Below are 17,289 nucleotides of genomic sequence, written 5' to 3'. Positions count from 1 at the left end.
GTTTCTTCTTTTTCTGCTAAGAGTTTCCTCAGGGTCATGGTAACACTAAGCTAATATTCCAGCACTCACAGCATTTGTTCAAACCTGAGAACTATTGATTTTCAAACACCTGCAAACTCATACTCTGCACTGAAACTGTTTTCATTAGGTTTTATGCATCCTGGAGAGTAAAATAGAAAATCTAGGTGAAAGCAATTCTTGATCAACTCTTCTGTGTTTATTCTTACTTGAAATTTCACCCTTGATTACTTGCTACCGTCTGATTTTGCAGACTGGGGTTGTTTTTGAGTGCAACTGAGCTGGCAGCTGGGCCACACATTTGGACTTTCCCTATGTAGAGACCAGGACATGAGGGTTTTTTTTCTGTATTCTTGACTGAACATTTGTCAACTGATGTGATGCAGATATCAGAGATGGCTGGAAGTGGCTGTGACTGGCACAGGGCAACTCAAAGACTCCTCCTCCTCAAAGAGGTCACAGTTGCCACCCCTGTACTGAAATCCTGAAAATTATGCCCAATATAGGGGCTACAGCAGGAAGTTGTTCTTTCTTTCTTAACAGATTTTTAGTTCTGTCCCAAATACCAGAGGGATGTGACCACAGCAAGAGTAGTGGCAGACCAAAAGTGACATATGCTTGAAATGTCTGGATTCTTGAGAAAATCTTCCCAAAATGTGAGTAGGGGGGAAAGTGGTATGGCAGTACCTTGGGTAGGGAAGAAATGAGCACCACTGCAAAGTGATCTTTGAATAAACACCATGTCTCCTCAAGACCTAAACCTACTTTGAAATTTCTAACAGAAGGAGCTGTAGCTAAAAAAGGAGAGTGTCAGAGTGGGATGTGTGCAGCTTTTTGAGAAGCAGTTTTCTGGAGACTCAACACTAATCACAGTGCCCAAAGAAGTATAATTTAAGCATGTGAAAGTCCTTCAGCAATAAAACCTTTGGATAAAGTGGAGATATGCTGTTAGAAGCAGCAGCAGAAGCAAAAGTTTGGAAGTATATGCTTGTCATTCCTCTAATTTAAGTCTTGTATACTGTCTATTTCTTAAAACTCCTCAGACAGGAGATTAATCAAACCAGTTCTGATACATTTTGTAATCTCATCACAATTCCTTTTGTGTCACATTGTCCCTTTGCTCAGGCCATCTGCAATGTAATGACATCCTTTCTTTTTTTCAGCTAACATCTCACAATTAGTTTTTTGATTATATGCAAAGAATTTAAAATAGTTCTTAGTCTTGGCTGTTGCTGTATTTGCTCAGGTCATTAGCTATTCTATAGTTAGATGTCATGCCAAAGGCCCCTTCCATCTTCTTTCTAGGAATAAGCTACAAATTGCTTATGCCTTTCCTCTTATTTCACAGATTTTCCAACAAAAGTTAGTCTCCTCTACTATGAATTTGGTGCAATGTAGTGCAGAGGGACCATGTTTCCATTTGGTACTGATTAGAATCTATGTGACTTAATATAAAATTATTTGCCCCACAGTTGATGAGAAATTGATTTTCCTTGCCCTGCTTCTCATTTGGCTTGCATTACCTCCTGCTCCATTATTTTCTTGTAATGAAATGCTTACTTTAAATTTTCTTTGGTTAATACAGATGGAAGAAGCTGCATGTTGAACACTGCTAATTTGAGGATGTTTATTGCATATGTACTTTCTTTGGGGGTGCATTTTAAATTGCCTGGGCTAATGAAGACCTTTAAACTTCACTAAATCACTTTTAATTAAACCTGATTCCTCTCATATCATGGTGTGCTAGGATTTTGTTCTAAGCTGTTATTCTTTAAGAATGTTTTTTCTTTAAGCAATTCATCTCTGACTTTTGTGCACTATGTTTCAATAAGTTTGGTCTATATTACTTACTCACCATGTAGTCCTTTACAGAGTGGAAATGTTTTTTCCCTGTGCAAGTAATTTCATATGGAAATGAATATCTGGACAGCTATTCATGGACTATGTACACAGCTTTGTTACTACCTCAAACATATTTTGTTTAATGATAGAAACATGTAACATGAGAAATAAAATAATAATGTAGGGGTTTTTATATTTTTCATTTGTAGATTTTATTTTTGAAACTTGTAGATTTTAACTTGCTTGTTTAGTGACAAAATTGCAGTGCCTTTATTCTCCCCAAGCCACAAGAGAAGATTTAGACACCTCTAGCATGTTAAGGAATATCACCTTGATATAGTCCATGGAAATACTGTATTGAGTATACTAATGCATGCAACTTCTGTTAAGTACTGTGGCTTGAAAGTTTTCTGTGATAAGAGTTCAAACAGTGATAAGAAGTGCAATGTTATTGCAGAAGTTGCAGTCTACTGTTTTAATTCCTTCCATGAACAGCAGATACCTGAGTTCAGTTCCATATTTTATCTACCAAGTGACCCCTGAGAAAATGTATTTCATAAATGTAGGCTGCCTGGAAAATATCCATAGCACTTTTTGCTGGTTTCAGTTATAACAGTATTTTTTTCAGCACTTAAGAAACTCTCTGCTAATTACATAGAAATAGAATTCTCGGCCTTGCAATAGAGCTCTCAATGCTTTTATTGAGCTCTGATGTTGTGATTTATGATTGCATTTACAATCTGTGTCTTAAAAAAAATAATTTGTCTTTTCTGAATAAATTCTGGAGAATCTAATTCAGATAATCAATTTTCAGAAGGATATGATAATACACAAAACATGATGGCATAGATGAGAAAGATTTCAGAGACAAAAAATGTAATTCCAGGCATCATGAAATGATTCAAAAACATATCCTCAGTTTTTGCTGACAGTTGCAGTGTGAGTAATGCCATAGAAGCCTTGAGTTCGAAGCCTAAGGTCAGTCATCCAAATTACTAGGAAAACTAGTAATAGAAAAAAAATCCAGTGTTAGTCACTTGCTTTGTACAGCAAGAGACTTGTTGAATGCAGCAAGAGAGGTATTCCAAAAAGCTAACTTTCACTATTTTTGTTGTAGTGTCTTTATATTTGAAAGAAGCTTCCCTGAGGAGAGGTTTCTGCTCTGAAATGTCTGTGAAGAGGGGCTATTTTTTTTCCTTTATCTGCACAGGATGCTGATGGGGTTTTAGAAGCGAGCTAAAATATTCTCCTTCATGTTTTTGGTACAAAATGTAGTAGTGTACTAAAGATGTTTAATAGGACATTGGATTTGGAAGATTAAAAAGTAGTAATGATTCCTATGCAGGAAAATCTTAATTATTTAGTCCAAGTCATAGAAATGAGGAAAAATCGAATCTGCCCCAAACTGCAGACACGCACTTAGAATCAAATTGTAAGAATTTTTTTTGTAAATGCTGGGAACATCAGTTGCAGGTGACAAAAGGATAAATGTCCAAGTGTTTAGTCAAAAGGAAGTTGCCTATGAGCCTTACATAATCTGGCTATGAAAAACACTGGTGCAAATGTAACTGCAGAACACATATGACATACTGCCAGGGAAGCAAGCATTAATATTGGGATATAGACCAATGTGAGAATTAGGGGCATTCCCAAAGGAAGTCTCATAGAATGGCCATGGCTATGGGAACATGGCTTTGAAAAGGACAAAAAACCAGACTGAGACATAATAAGAGCAATGCCTATAAGATCAAATTTTGGTGGAGAACCATGGGAAAATAGGTATCTGAGCTGAGAAAAAGTATTGTGGGAAGAATAAATATTAAAAGAGGCACAGTGAATTATCATGAGTTAAATGTCAGGAGAAAGTTTCCAAGCCTTTAATGACCAGAATTCTAGGCAGCTTTTACTATGAGTAAGGAGCAGTTGACACAAGTGTGATAGACTTCAAGATTATATTAGCTAAAATCATGAGTACTGTCGTAGGCTGTGATTCCCAAGAAAGCAAAAGAATGTATGCAGCATGACAGAAAATCCTTTTCAGCAAACAAACTTGAAATATATAAAAGTTTGGAAGTGGATAAGTGAGTTAACCTGTATATTTAACACCTACCTCTTCTTCCAAAAATCTTGAAAGCTCAAGAGCTGTTTCTAAGATAAATATATTCTCTTGAAGTATTGGAACAAGCTGTTCACACAATAATCCATTCCATGGACTGTCAAAAAGGCCTTAATTACATTTTAATTTTCCCTAACAGTCTTGAAACAAGTGTCTTCCTCTGACCCATCATCTTCCTTGAATCACAGAATCATCAAAATTGGAAGAGAACTTCAAGATCATCTAGTCCAACAGCCAACCCAGCACCATCATAATTATCCCTAAACCAAGTGCCTCATCCAGATGCTTGCCTGGGCAATTTATTCCAATGCCTTTCCACTCTTTCAGTGATGATTTTTTTTTCCCAATAGCTAATCTGATCCACCCTGAGCAAGGGAAGTGTCTGATAAAGACTCATCTTTACTGATACAGAAAATTATATCCTTTTCTATTGGCTGCATTTTTTAAATGCTGGCCTTATATTGACTTTTCTTTGCAATAAAACAGAACAAAGCACATTTTTTATATAATTTCAGTTTTATTTTAAATTGATGTTCCTTTGTCTTACTAAATATTTTATTACCTGTTTCATTAATTTAAACATAGTGATACCCATAATATTTGGGTTGGTTTTGGTTTTATGTATGTATAGGCAAGAACAGGCCATAAGCATTTATGAGCTTCATGCAGTCAACATGTAAAAAGAAATCTTTCCAATGGAATTCATGACTTTCCCTTAGTTCAGAATCTTTGTACAGAGATCATGCTTGTTTGGGCCCTAAGCAAGTGTTCTTGAAACAAAAAATGGATAGATCATCCATTTCTCAGACCTCATGTGTTCATAAAACAAAACAAATATGGAAGCAACAGTGCCCAAGCAAGGCACTATATTTCAGACTTATCCACTGGTATTGAACTCAGAATAAACTTCTTGATGCAATGCAGTCTGAAATCAAATAAGGCTGCAGAGATTCCTTGCTTTCTAGCTCAATTTTTTTTTCACAGCTGTTTCTTCGACAATCCTCCTAGTTATTCAATCACAACAATCTGTGAATCCTCTAATCTTCTTTACAGTACTCTCTAAGGAGAAGTCTGCCTCAATGCTGAACACATGGAACTCTCTCTGAGGTACCAGATTAAAATGTGAATAAGATTTTATTTTAATTAAAAATTCTGTAGTAGGAACTATAAAAGTAGTAGAAAGAAAGTAGCATGAATGTTGGAAGTATCAATTAGCTATGAAAAAATCACCTTTCCTTAAGGTAACTGGTGATATAGAGTTGTTTAACAGTTTAACTATTTACTATGATGTGGAAAATAAGGACAGAATAATTTCTAATACTAATTGCTTTAGAACAAAGATATAATAGTCTAAGGAAGTCATTCTCATTTATTTCCCAATCAGGTGCTGTTGTGTCATTGGGGCTTTCTTACCTGTAAATGATGCCTTAAGTTTTAGCTTTCATATTTTCCATGTTCTGTACTGCACTAGTATAAAACTCTGAACTTCATATAAAGTGTGATCAAGTTCTCCTCACAGTTTACTTAGACAAAACAATCCATTTCCAGCCTGAGAACCAAGGACACTGTTGCAGCTTTGGGCACAAAAAGTGTAAACAACATTTATTGAAGAGAGCAATCTGGGAGAATGGGACTTCAAAACCTGAAGCTGCAATTGGACAATTAACCCCAATATTTAAATGGACCAAACCTTATAAAAGTGTGAAAAGTGTGACCATCTTAGGTGGAGCCAGGGCCAGGCTCTTGTACTGCCTAAGGTGTGTCCTTTAAAGGCCTTTTAATAAATACCTACTTTATTCCTTTAACACTGTCTAGCCTCTGTTACAGGTAGCCTCACAAGGCATCATAAGTAATTAAATCTTTCTGGGGCATCTGCCACTTATCAGGAATTTTTTAACATTTTAACATTTAAGTACAAAATCATATCTTATTTACATAAGCCTTTAATTTATGGCTGTGTAAAATAATTTAATCCAAGTATGATACATTGCTGTTCAGAGTTCATGAGCACAGCACAAACCCTTCCTCCTATTTCCCATCTTTTAGTTTTCTTAATATGCAGGGAATTAAAAACTAAAATAGAAATGCCATAAAATTTCGCATTGTGAATGTTTTCAAAGGTTGTAAAAAGTCTCAAATTTGAAAAACTTAATTTCCAATAGGTGCTTTCATTTTTCATCTGTTTTCACAGAATCCCTAAAATAATCATACAACCATAAGGCTGTAGAGAAGTTTGAGATATCCTCTCCTCAATGCTCAAAGCAGGATAAGGTACACCTGAAAGATTCTTATCTAACCTTTTCTTAAATATGTCTAGTCATGGATATTTCTTAATCTTCCTAATGAATTTATTTCTGTGCTTCATTAGCTTTGTTTTACAAATTCTTTTTCCTCAATGTAAATCTTTTTCTACAATTTGTCCTATGCATTTTGAGCATGGGGTACAATTTTTTGTCGCATCTCTTTTATCTCACTTTTTGGTGATTTGCACATTTTAATTTTCTCAGTGTTTTTTTTTGTTGTTTTTTTTTTTTTTTGTTTGTTTGGTTTTTTTTTTGTTTTTTTTTTTTGTTTTTTTTTTTTTGTTTTTTTTTTGTTTTTTTTTTTTGTCCCCAAACAGAAAGGATTTGGTAATAATTGTGTGATGACTAAGAATTAAGAAGTTAATTCCATAATTTTCAGTGTGTGTTCCCAAACTTCATGCCATGGGGCCATTGTTGCCTATGCTAATTGTATAAAATTACCTTGGTGTGACCATCTTTGTTGCAAATCTACCTTAATTAGGGTAAAGTGTTAAACAGCAACCTCTGTAGGAACTCACTACATGTACCTGGAAGAAGTTCTGCTCATCTCATTTCTTCTCCTGTGCATCATTTGCCCAAGATACTGAATAAAACTGGGCTGCCAGGTGTGTCTGACTTCTCATCTGACCCTCATATCTCCACCTGTCACTTTCCTCTGTTCCTCTCTTGGGCTGTACAACATGGGATGTTTTCATCCAAATTGCTAAGATTTGGAAAAAGAGTAAGTAACTGGAGACAGGGGGTTTTAATATGAGATGTTGGGCAAGATTAAACATGGACATAAGTATCTACACTTGTTATGAAGTAATAATCAGTTTTCTTTAAATGATAAGCATTATGTCTTAGATTTATATGCCTCTTACATTTATCAAGAAAGGACCTGATATATTTGCAAATGTTTGGTACAAATGTGATTTAAATACAAATGCAATTTAAGTATCAATTTAAATTTAAATATACTATTTAAATATAAATAGCAGTGTAGTGTCACAATGAAGTGTAGTACTGTACCTGTCACAATGCTCATTGTTTTCCTTTCCCCCCCCAAAATGATTCAGCATACAATAGCAGAGATAATGTTTTGAATAAATTACAATTTCTCCCTTTAAAAAAAGGTTTCTTCTTTGAAAAGTATTATGGAGAACTTACACAAAATGCACAGAAATTGCTTTTAATCAAATAAGTCAATCAGTGGAAAATTGTGACAAACTATACCCTTACTTTTTTACATATTCAAAAAAAAACAACAATTCCTTCCATTGATATGGTTAGCAATAAATATATATGAATGAGTATAAGATTTGAAATAATGCAAGTGTAAAAAACTCCAGCACTTCAGTCTGTATAAGGACATTCCTATTCTTTCCTCACTTCATTTATTCTGCAATGAGAAACTTCTGAATCCACTACTCTTTAATTTCAGGCTACCTACTTGATTGCCATGCAGAGTGAGTCAAATTAAATAGCAAGGGTAACTGCATCCTGCAGATCAGATAGAATTTAAAGGCTCTGGGAAAATACATCTCAGCAAAGATTACAGGAAGTTTAATCCATTTTGGTACAGACAGCACATCATCACCTTTCTATTTAATTTTCAGGTTTTCAATGTAGTCATTTCAGAAATTCAAGTCCAAGAAGTAGAAGTGACAGGCTCTAAATAAAAGGCGTAAGCAGAATATAAGTGATATAAGAATATAAGGAATATAAATGCTAAGAAAAGTATTTAAACTTTTTAACACATTAATGTCTTTTCAGTCAGGGTTAATAAATATACTAGATGCATTTTATCTGTTTACAGTTTCAAGTACTGCAGTGATTAGCTGGAAACAACTAAGGAAATGTATTAGCCTCTCCATAAAGTGTGCTTGTAATTCTGTTTAAACTGGAATGTTTCGTAGCATCCAGCACTGGCCTTGTCTTACTCCATCCAAATTTAATTGGAGTTTATTGCCATGAGTACCATTTTCCTACATCCCTGGTGCTCCTAGAGTAATCAAGGATTTCTGGAGACTCTGCAGAGGGTAGATACTGGCTCTGTTTCTCAGCACTAATGTGCTGAGATTTTGCACTTGTGATAGGACTGAGTTTCTCTAAGGTGCATCTACTCACTGAATTGATGTGCTGTAACTAGTGGATGGCAAGCACTAATAAGCACTGTAATTTTCTTGTTTGAGGTTATTGAGGTAAATGAAGTGCATTACTCACTAAGAACATGCTACCAGCAGGAGTTCTCTTTATTAACCTGGCTCTGCACCACATAGCAAATTGCCTCTTAATCTTTGTTTTGTTTTCTTTTCTTGCTATTAGCCAAATTAAAGAGGAAAAAGATCTTCTTTATGGAAGGACTGGTAGAGTCTATTAAGTAATAGGATGTAGCTATGAGGAAGGCAAACCACAAGCATGAAGTTCAGTTTGCCTGAACCACCCATGGTCATATGGACTTCTGCAGCACTGGAGTTCACTTTTTTGGGAAAATGTTCAAACCTGTGTTTCTGCATTTGAAAATGCATTTGAGAATCAAATAAGTATGCTTTCTGTGTGGGAATGCTATTTTTTATAAATTTAATATTTTATTGAAAATTTCTTTAATGTGTTTTATATTTTATTTTTATATTTTTTTGTAATAGCTAGATTCTGAAGATGGCATATCAGATATAATATTTTGTTCCTCTCTAAACATAACTGACAATGTGTAAGATTTTGAGATGAGATGAAATCTAAAAGCATAGGAAGTCCCTGTTACCTACTGCAGATTTTTTCCTTTCTATTGTCTTGAATATTAACCTGCAAATATGGATTATTATTTTATGCAGTATTTTGCACAGTGGGTTTCATGCTCTTTTACTGGGGTTTCAGCATACTGCCTTAGAATAAATAGTACATTGTAATCTCTTTGGTAATCTGGGATGATTACCAAAATCTGGGAAGAATACTCTTATAAATTCGACAGGATTAAAGGCTATTAAGACACAGGAGAGAAGAGGTCATAGAAGCTCTTTGTGTCCCTCCATTTTCTCTGATCTATACTCTCAAATGCTTTGTTTCCCTTCTTCCATGCTCTGTCTTTTCCAGGACTTGATGCTACTTCTTTGTCTCATACCTTGAAGCTCTGTGCTAGTTTCATGTTAATAAGATTCCCCTGTCTTCTATTAGAGTGTAAATGAGGTGCTGAGAGTTCTGTTCCCTTATTTCTGCTGTGAAGAGACAGGGTAGTCTCAGCCCACCCTTCCAGAGGTTATTATTGCTCAGCAAATGGCTATTAATGAAAATTACCTGTTGCTCTGTTACATTAATAGTAAAGACAGAGGGGAGAAAAAATATATTGGCAGAGAGAACCAATTTGTGTGCAATTCTATTCAAGCCATTAGGAAACAGATATTAAATGTTTCAGTCACTAGATTGTAATTCAGTGCTTGGTACATCATCCATTCTTGTGGGTTTCCTCTTTCAAACATAGTGTCAGGTGATTGAGAGCAGTGCTGTGTCCCTCTACTCTTTATTAATGTCCATCACTGTGTACTGGAGTATTTTAAAAAATTAGGATGTGCTCAGATGGCAAGGCCGATTGTCTTAATATTTTTTTTCTTTTCTTTTTTAAATTCTTTTTTTGTGGACGAAAAAAAATTCTGTGGGAATGCAATATTTGTCAAAATTGTTATTCACTTAACAAGCAAAAAAAAAAAAAAAAGCTCTTTTAGAGGAAATTAAAAAATTTGCTGTTCCAAACAGTAAAATTGCCTTCCTTCCCTCTTCCTTATTCTATGTATCTGAGCTTGCACAGATGTATCTAAAAAAATTAAATGTCACAGTAAAAGCAGATAAGGTGAAAACTTTTAACATTTCCATGAAAGTTGATGAGTACTTGTATGGATATGATTTGTGAATAAATATATATCCATGAACCTTATTTCATTATGTGTATTACTCAGAGTCAATGAGCATACTGATGATTTCTTGCAAATCAGGTGACTTTTGATTGAACTTTGACTCTTGAAAGATAATTAGCCAAAGAAAATAATCTATATAAATTAATTGCCCTGGGACTTCCACCCATACTCTATGCCCATGGGTCTCTGTTGTGCACTTCAGGTCAGGCCTTGGTCACTGCCTCAGCTGTGTCCAGGTGTGTGCACCTCCAGTTCTGTCTCTGGTGCTGTCTCCTAGACTTTGGTGCTGTCTGTAGCCTTGTCTCCAGCCCTGTCTCTGACCCTGTCTTTGCTCCTGACTGGCCTCCCTGCCTGGACTCCTAACCTGGCCCATCACTTTGACTTGTTGATGGACCTGTTTCTAGGTTCTTGCTCTGTTTGCTGTGTTCAGACCCTGTGAGGCTGAGCCTTGCTGGTAAGGACACTGCTTGTGCTGTATTGTCTTGGCTTCCATCTTCTGTCAGTGAGCCCTTGCTGCAACCTGCTGCAAAATCTGAAATTCCAGTTGAGAAAATTCTACCAGTATTTTGCCAGTCTTGATTTCTATAACAATATCTTAGAATCACAGAAAAGTTTTGATTTCCAAGAGACCTTTAGAGATCATTTAGTCCATGCCATCTGCTTCAGACAGGGACATTGTCCAGCCTGACCTTGAGCAACTTCCAACAATGGGGCATCCACAACTTCTCAGACAAACCAGTGCCTCACTGCTCTCATCACAAAAAAAAAAAAAAAAAATAAAATTCATCCTCATATCTAGTCTAAATCTGCCCTCCTTAAAATCATTACCCCTTGTAGAACTGCAGGAACAATCACAATTCTCTAAGTCTTTCCTCATAGGAGAGGTGCTCCACCTCTCTGATTATTTTATGTCTCTCTCTGGACCAGGTCAATAATTTTCCTGTGCTAAGGGTTCCAGAGCTGGATCCAGCACTTCTGGTGGAATCTCAGCAGAGTGGAATAGATGAGGGTGAATCACCTCCCTTGACCTGCTGGCCACACTTTTCTTGGTGCAGCCCAGGATATAACTAGCTGAGTTCTGAATCCCATAGCTAAGTTTTCATTCACCAAAACATCTCCCAGTCCTTTCTGCAGGTCTTCTCTCAATCTGTTCATGGTGCTGGTGATTGGTGTGACCCATGTGCAGAACATTGCACTTGGTCTTTCTGAACCCCATGAGGTTTTTGTAGCCCCACCTCTCAACCCCCTCAAGGAAAGGATGACATCCATTCCCTCCAGCTGACTGCACCACTCAGTTTGGTGTTGCCCAAGGGACAGCACTCATTACTAATCTCTATTTGAGCAGTATCCAAGTATGGATTAAACAGTGACAGAGAAAACTCCTGGACAATGGGACTCTATCCTGACTGTCCGAACAGTCCTTGATATGACTTTGACTAATAAAATGGGCACTTTTCCAAATAATTCCCAGGTATGGAAATAACTATAAACTAGCAATTACCAAACTCTTCAGGAGGTATTTTGTATTGTTCTGGTTGGTCTCAGTGCTAGACTGTGGTTTGAGCATGTTTCATTTACTGCTACTTTTCTAGATCGTGGATCTATTTGACTCAAATTTTCAGCTTTCCTCAAGGTGATAAAGGCACTTGATTTCCCAAAAAAATATTCTAGTGAGCAAATTTGAACACATAGACTCAAGAAGGCAGTAATCATCAGGACTGGTGTCTAAATGCACTTCCATGAACCTTAAGAAGCAATGAATTAAATTTTCTCAAATGCACATCTTAAAAAATCATTCTCCCTTCAGCTCTGACAGCCATGCAATAGATCTCTTCAGGAGAGTGCAATGACATCAGTGCCATGACTTCCAGACTCCACTGCAGAACTTAGTGGGTAACTGTTTTGGCAGTAGAATTTACCAAATATTTACTGTATTTTTAGAAGCTGTTGCTCAAATTAGACTGACAAAGTATATCTATATAAGTATATTCTGACACGTGACACTGAGTCAGAACACCTCTGAGCAAGCAATGTTTAATGTAAATATTTTTAATTTCCTTTTAACAGACAGATTTTGTTTCTGCTAATAAGTAACATACCCTTTTGTTTCATAAGCACATAGCAATTATGTTAACCATGGTTACAAGATTTACCAGTGGAACTGTAAGCATTGAATAACATATTGTATGATCACAAGAAAAGGAGATTCTTATCCAAGTTTTCATTTTTGACCTACTGATTCACATTGAAGTGACTAAGTTATTTATAACTTTCCATTCTTTCTAGGCAGAGTTACTTTTAATTTCATCTATTATTTTTAGAGGCATGTGCATTAGCATTTTGCTTGATTAATTCCAGATACAAAGTTTGTCTCAGTAAAGGGGAGGAAATAGGTAATCATCGCTATAAATTAATTCCATGTCAGGGAAAGACTTTTTCTTTGTTTCATTAGGATAATCAGAATAATAGAAGGCAAAGACAAGCAGGAGGAGTTTCTACCCTGTTTTGTATTGAGTCTATCTGGATTTTCTCCACTCAAAGTGATCTCCAAAGGCAGAAACTTCATGATGCTTAGCAATAGGCCATGTGAGAGTAAAGATTTGTAGCTGACTGACTAGATAACTGCTCTGCATAAAAGGATCTGGGGTTCAACAAATTGAACATGAACCCACAATGTGTTTTTGCAAGCAATGAGGGCTAACTACACATCCTAATTTAGGATGAGCACCAGAGGTACACAGCAAGAGTTTGAGAAGCAAAAGAAACCAGCTAAAGCAATGGAAAAATTAATTCAATTTAATTTTTGTAATAAGAGTGTTCAAAGGGTGGACCAGATTGCCCAAAGAAACTATGGAAACTCCATTCTTGGTGATACAGATTCACAATTATGCTGAAAAATGTTTCGGGTGCCTTGATCTAACCTGGGAATTGGATCTAAACTCTATTTTCATCAGGAGTTTGGACCTCATTCTTTCTGGAGGACCTGTTCTATCAAGACCTTTATTTCCCACAGTGACACAGACAGAGGCATCAAGTGCACACTCAGCACTCAGTTTGCAGATGACCCCAAGCTGGGTGGTGTCATCTGCAAGCACAAAGGGGAGCCAGAAAGATGATCAGAGGTCTGGGACACCTTTCTGTGAGGAAAGGCTGAGAGAGTTGAGGTTTTTCAGCCTGGGGAAGAGAAGGCTTCAGGGAGAACTTACTGGCAGCCTTTTTGTATTGAAAGGGGGCCTGTGAGAAAGATGTGGGCAAACATTTTAGCAGGGCTTGTGACATGACAAAGTTTAATGTTTTTAAAGTTGGAGAGTGCAGATTTAGATTAGATATAAGGAAGAAATGTTTTACAGTGTGAACCATGGCACCTGTTACACAGAGAGGTGGTGGATGCCCCATCCCTGGAAGCGTTCAAGGTCAGCTGGGATGGGGCTTTGAGCAGCCTGATCCCCTTACAGCTGTCCCTGCTCATTGCAGAGGGGTTGGACTTGGCTGCACTTGGAGGTTGGACCTTTAAAGGTCCCTTCCAACCCAAAGAATTCTATGGTTCCATGAATCTATGAATCTCTGCTTCTGAAATGACTGTGGACTATTCAAAGTTTGTTTTTTTTTTCCTAGATATCATATTTATTTCTATTTTCACAAAACATTCACTGTAGCTTTTTGCAAACGCTGAATGTCCCTAAATATTCCCCTGGAGGGACACTACCACTCCATTTATTTGTCTCAGGCAGAGATAAGTACTAATCTTCTTATTGTGGAGGCTAATGCTAATTTAATGGTATAACTAATTAAAAAAAAAAAAAAAGTTCAGGGTAAAAAGTTTCAAGTCAGAATTATGTGACAAACATTCTAGGTTCAAGACAGCATTTCTTCTTTGCTAAGATATAGTAATAACTGAGCAGCAGCACTTATATGCTAAACTTAGCATATAAGTGTAGTTGAGCAAATCCTTTTCCTCATTCCTGCAATTTAGGATGCTGCACACACAAGAAACAATCAAAACCCCATGATAAGTAAATGCCTCATACATATGCTACCTTGAAATTGAAATAAAGCTCTTCATATCCTTATAGGAGGGACTTTTAAAGAACTGATATATGGCACACAGAAATATTAAGTTAGGATGCCAGGTAGAATCTTCAAAATTTTAAATTGAATTTACTCACTTAGCATCTTCTTTCCCATCTTTCTGTTCATGCTCATCCTGCTGAGTTGTCTTAGCTGGTTCAGCTGAGTTTTCAGGTTTTGAAGGCTCAGGTGCTTTTGCTGATTCTGTATCTAGAAAAAAAGTTTTAATTTTTGAAAAGTAATTTTTCAAGGGTTAAAATAATACTTTTGAAAGAATGACAGTCTGTCTGACATAATTTCTTCAGTAGACAAGCACTAAAAGACACAACTTCTGGGACTTGACCTTTGAACAATATCTTGCATAAATCTATTTCAGTGCCAACTGTACACAGCATGTTTATGATAAGTACACAATTTAGAATATGTATTTTACTTGTGGTTTTTAACTAGATTCCTCAGTAGTCAGGTCAACAATGGTCAATTCAGAGCTCTTCTGTATTTATGAGGGACGAGAAGTCATGCAGGAAGATAGACAGCACATAGATCTGTCCAAAAAAGCCTTGTGAAACATAGGAAGAAAAATGAAGAGTAGCTAATTTTCATGTGAATAGAAATGCTAATAAAATTAGCTATACTTCAGTGTTTGTACTGCATCAAAGATGTTGCTTCAGCTGTCATGACAGTACTGCTCTTTGTAGAGTAAATTATGATTGAAATATATGATATGATGCATGCCATACTTTGTCTAATCTATTTCTTCAATTCTGTTACTAGTAACTTTTTCAAAGTCATCTAAGTAGGAAGTCTGTAGAGTTTGAAGCAAATGGAATGGTCTCTTGCCATTTAAATGGCCTTAAGTGATGCTTTCTTATAACAAGCCCCATTTTTTTTAACTTTAAACCATGCCAAGGGACCAACAATGAGCATAATTTTCAAAACACTCAGATCCATAAAATAAGGGGGTTGAGTTTTTTGAATTATTTGCATTGTCATTGTACTGGAATATAGGTGGATGAAGTTCCCAATGAGGAATGCAGCCCACTGGTGTCTACACATCCTAGATATTTGGCCTTCCCATAAGGATAATGTATTTTAAAACTGAATTTGGATAAGTGTTGCTGGTTCTGTTTTAAGATGGAAAGGGAAAGTGACAGTTGTGGAAGTATTATTTTGTGAGAAAAACACTGCTTGATGGAATCCCTCCAAATACATCTGACTAAATTTAGAGGCCTTCTGAAACCTCATCATACCAGTGATCTGCATAGGACCCTAAGGAGCAAGAAACAAGATGCAATTGATAAGACTTATTTGTTTACCTCTTTTATAAAAGTTTTTAGATATTAAATATGAATAAATGTCAGCATCTGGATAGTAGCAGTTTGAGTACAGAACAGAAAAAGTGCTTTTGCTTTGCTATACTTCAGGAAGGGAAGAAATTCTTTCCTAGAATTCCCAGCCAGTTCCACTGCTTTGCACTAGCAGTCTGAGCAGTATCACATCTGTGCCTCCCCTCTGGTCTCTACTGGTTGGATATACATAAAAGTTGAACTTGTTATAGCTAACAGTTACTGATATAAAAAGCAAAGTGCTTCCTGGGCTTCTTCTTGTTTTGTCTGTTCAAAAGCACATTTTAGTTCAACATGATCATCAACTGACATAATCTTATTTAATTTCAAATCCACAATATATTGTTTTATAGGGTGATTCACAAAACATTGACTCACATTTATCTTCTTTTTCTTTGGTAGAAGCAGTATTTCTATCAGAACACCCACACATTATGTCTATTTTATATTAATTAAATATATATGGTCAAATGCTTCCTACTACTGCTAACTTCTTTTACAAAAATGTAGTAATTTTAAAATGCACTGATGCTTAAAAACTACTATGTGATTGCACAATGATAGTGTAATACTTATTATAGTTAATTGAATTGCTACGTATGTAAATGTTACCACTAATTTCTGATGTTTATTACCAGGATTAATGTAAGCAATGTTGATTTAAAGAACATTTAGTGTTGTTGCTTTTGTTCCTTCAGTAATGAAAAATAATGCTGCAAATCTGATTGACCTGAATTATCTTGACCTGTTTTTCAATACTTGGCAGAAACACAGAACAGAACTACTCATGGTAGACAAAAAGACAAACATAAAGGAATACTTTTTCTATAAAGGAATAAGTTTTCTAGCTTTTATTCTTCCAGTTCTCTTCCCCATTCTGCTGGTCAGGGAGTCACTGGGAGGCTGTGTGGGGTTGGTTACTGGCTGGGGTTAAACTACAACATGCTTAAGTGGAAAAATTAATTTAGCTAATATACAAACAATGTTGCCAATTTTAATGGTGCATGGAAACACTTGAGGGTAGACAGCATTGTTTGGAACAGGAAAAGTTGTATAAAGACATGGGTAGAGTTCACTAGTAGGAGGCAGAGTGACTAATGTTTGAGTAATCTGTTCTGTTTAGCAGTGACATATAGGCCTTGGAAATATAATTTTAAGCACTTAAAATCAGTGATTTTTTGGGGACATTTCCTCTTTTTGCAAACTATTAAACATTTCAAAATATTAAAATGTTGGAAGTCTCAAATTGGCTTTTAAGTGGATTTGCCTGCGAAGTGACATAGAGAGCAGGTTCTCTTGAATAGCTGAAGACTGACTTTGCATTTGGAGCAATGGAATGGCAAGAAGAGAACCAGTACACAAACTCCATATGGTGCTTCTGACATAATTAGTCATTTGCCTGATTGTCCTGGCTGCACAGAGATGTTCTTGAGTTATCCAAAATATCTAAAAATGGCTCTAGGGTCACAAAGATCTCAAGAAAAACAATGGAAACCTATGGATGAAGGAGAGAAAAGACTTCAGCACTGACCTTGCAAAAGTTGCACCTTTGTGACTTTACCAGCAACATTTCTTGAACAAATGCAGTGTGCAGGGAAAATAGTTCAGAAATCAGCAGGGGTGAAATAAAATAATCAGCATGTAAGTCCATTGTAACTCAACCCTCAACTTCAGTGGCTAACAAAAGTATCATTTATTTTCTATAAAGA

The 17,289-nt window shown here is 36.1% G+C and overlaps 1 protein-coding gene across 1 annotated transcript in view; it reads right to left on the bottom strand.

The window, feature by feature from the left end:
* CNGB3 (cyclic nucleotide gated channel subunit beta 3) overlaps window positions 1-17,289 on the bottom strand; it is a 57,488-nt gene that overhangs the window by 33,262 nt on the left and 6,937 nt on the right. Inside the window, exon 3 of the mRNA XM_056485239.1 lies at window positions 14,333-14,444. Coding sequence (XP_056341214.1) covers window positions 14,333-14,444 — 112 coding nt within the window. The remainder of the gene's footprint in view (window positions 1-14,332; window positions 14,445-17,289) is intronic.

This window comes from Oenanthe melanoleuca, chromosome 2, assembly GCF_029582105.1.
Source record: "Oenanthe melanoleuca isolate GR-GAL-2019-014 chromosome 2, OMel1.0, whole genome shotgun sequence".
In the NCBI taxonomy this organism is placed as follows: Eukaryota; Metazoa; Chordata; class Aves; order Passeriformes; family Muscicapidae; genus Oenanthe; species Oenanthe melanoleuca.
Note: the sequence above shows the minus strand (reverse complement) of the source record. Positions and strands in the feature narration are given on the sequence as shown.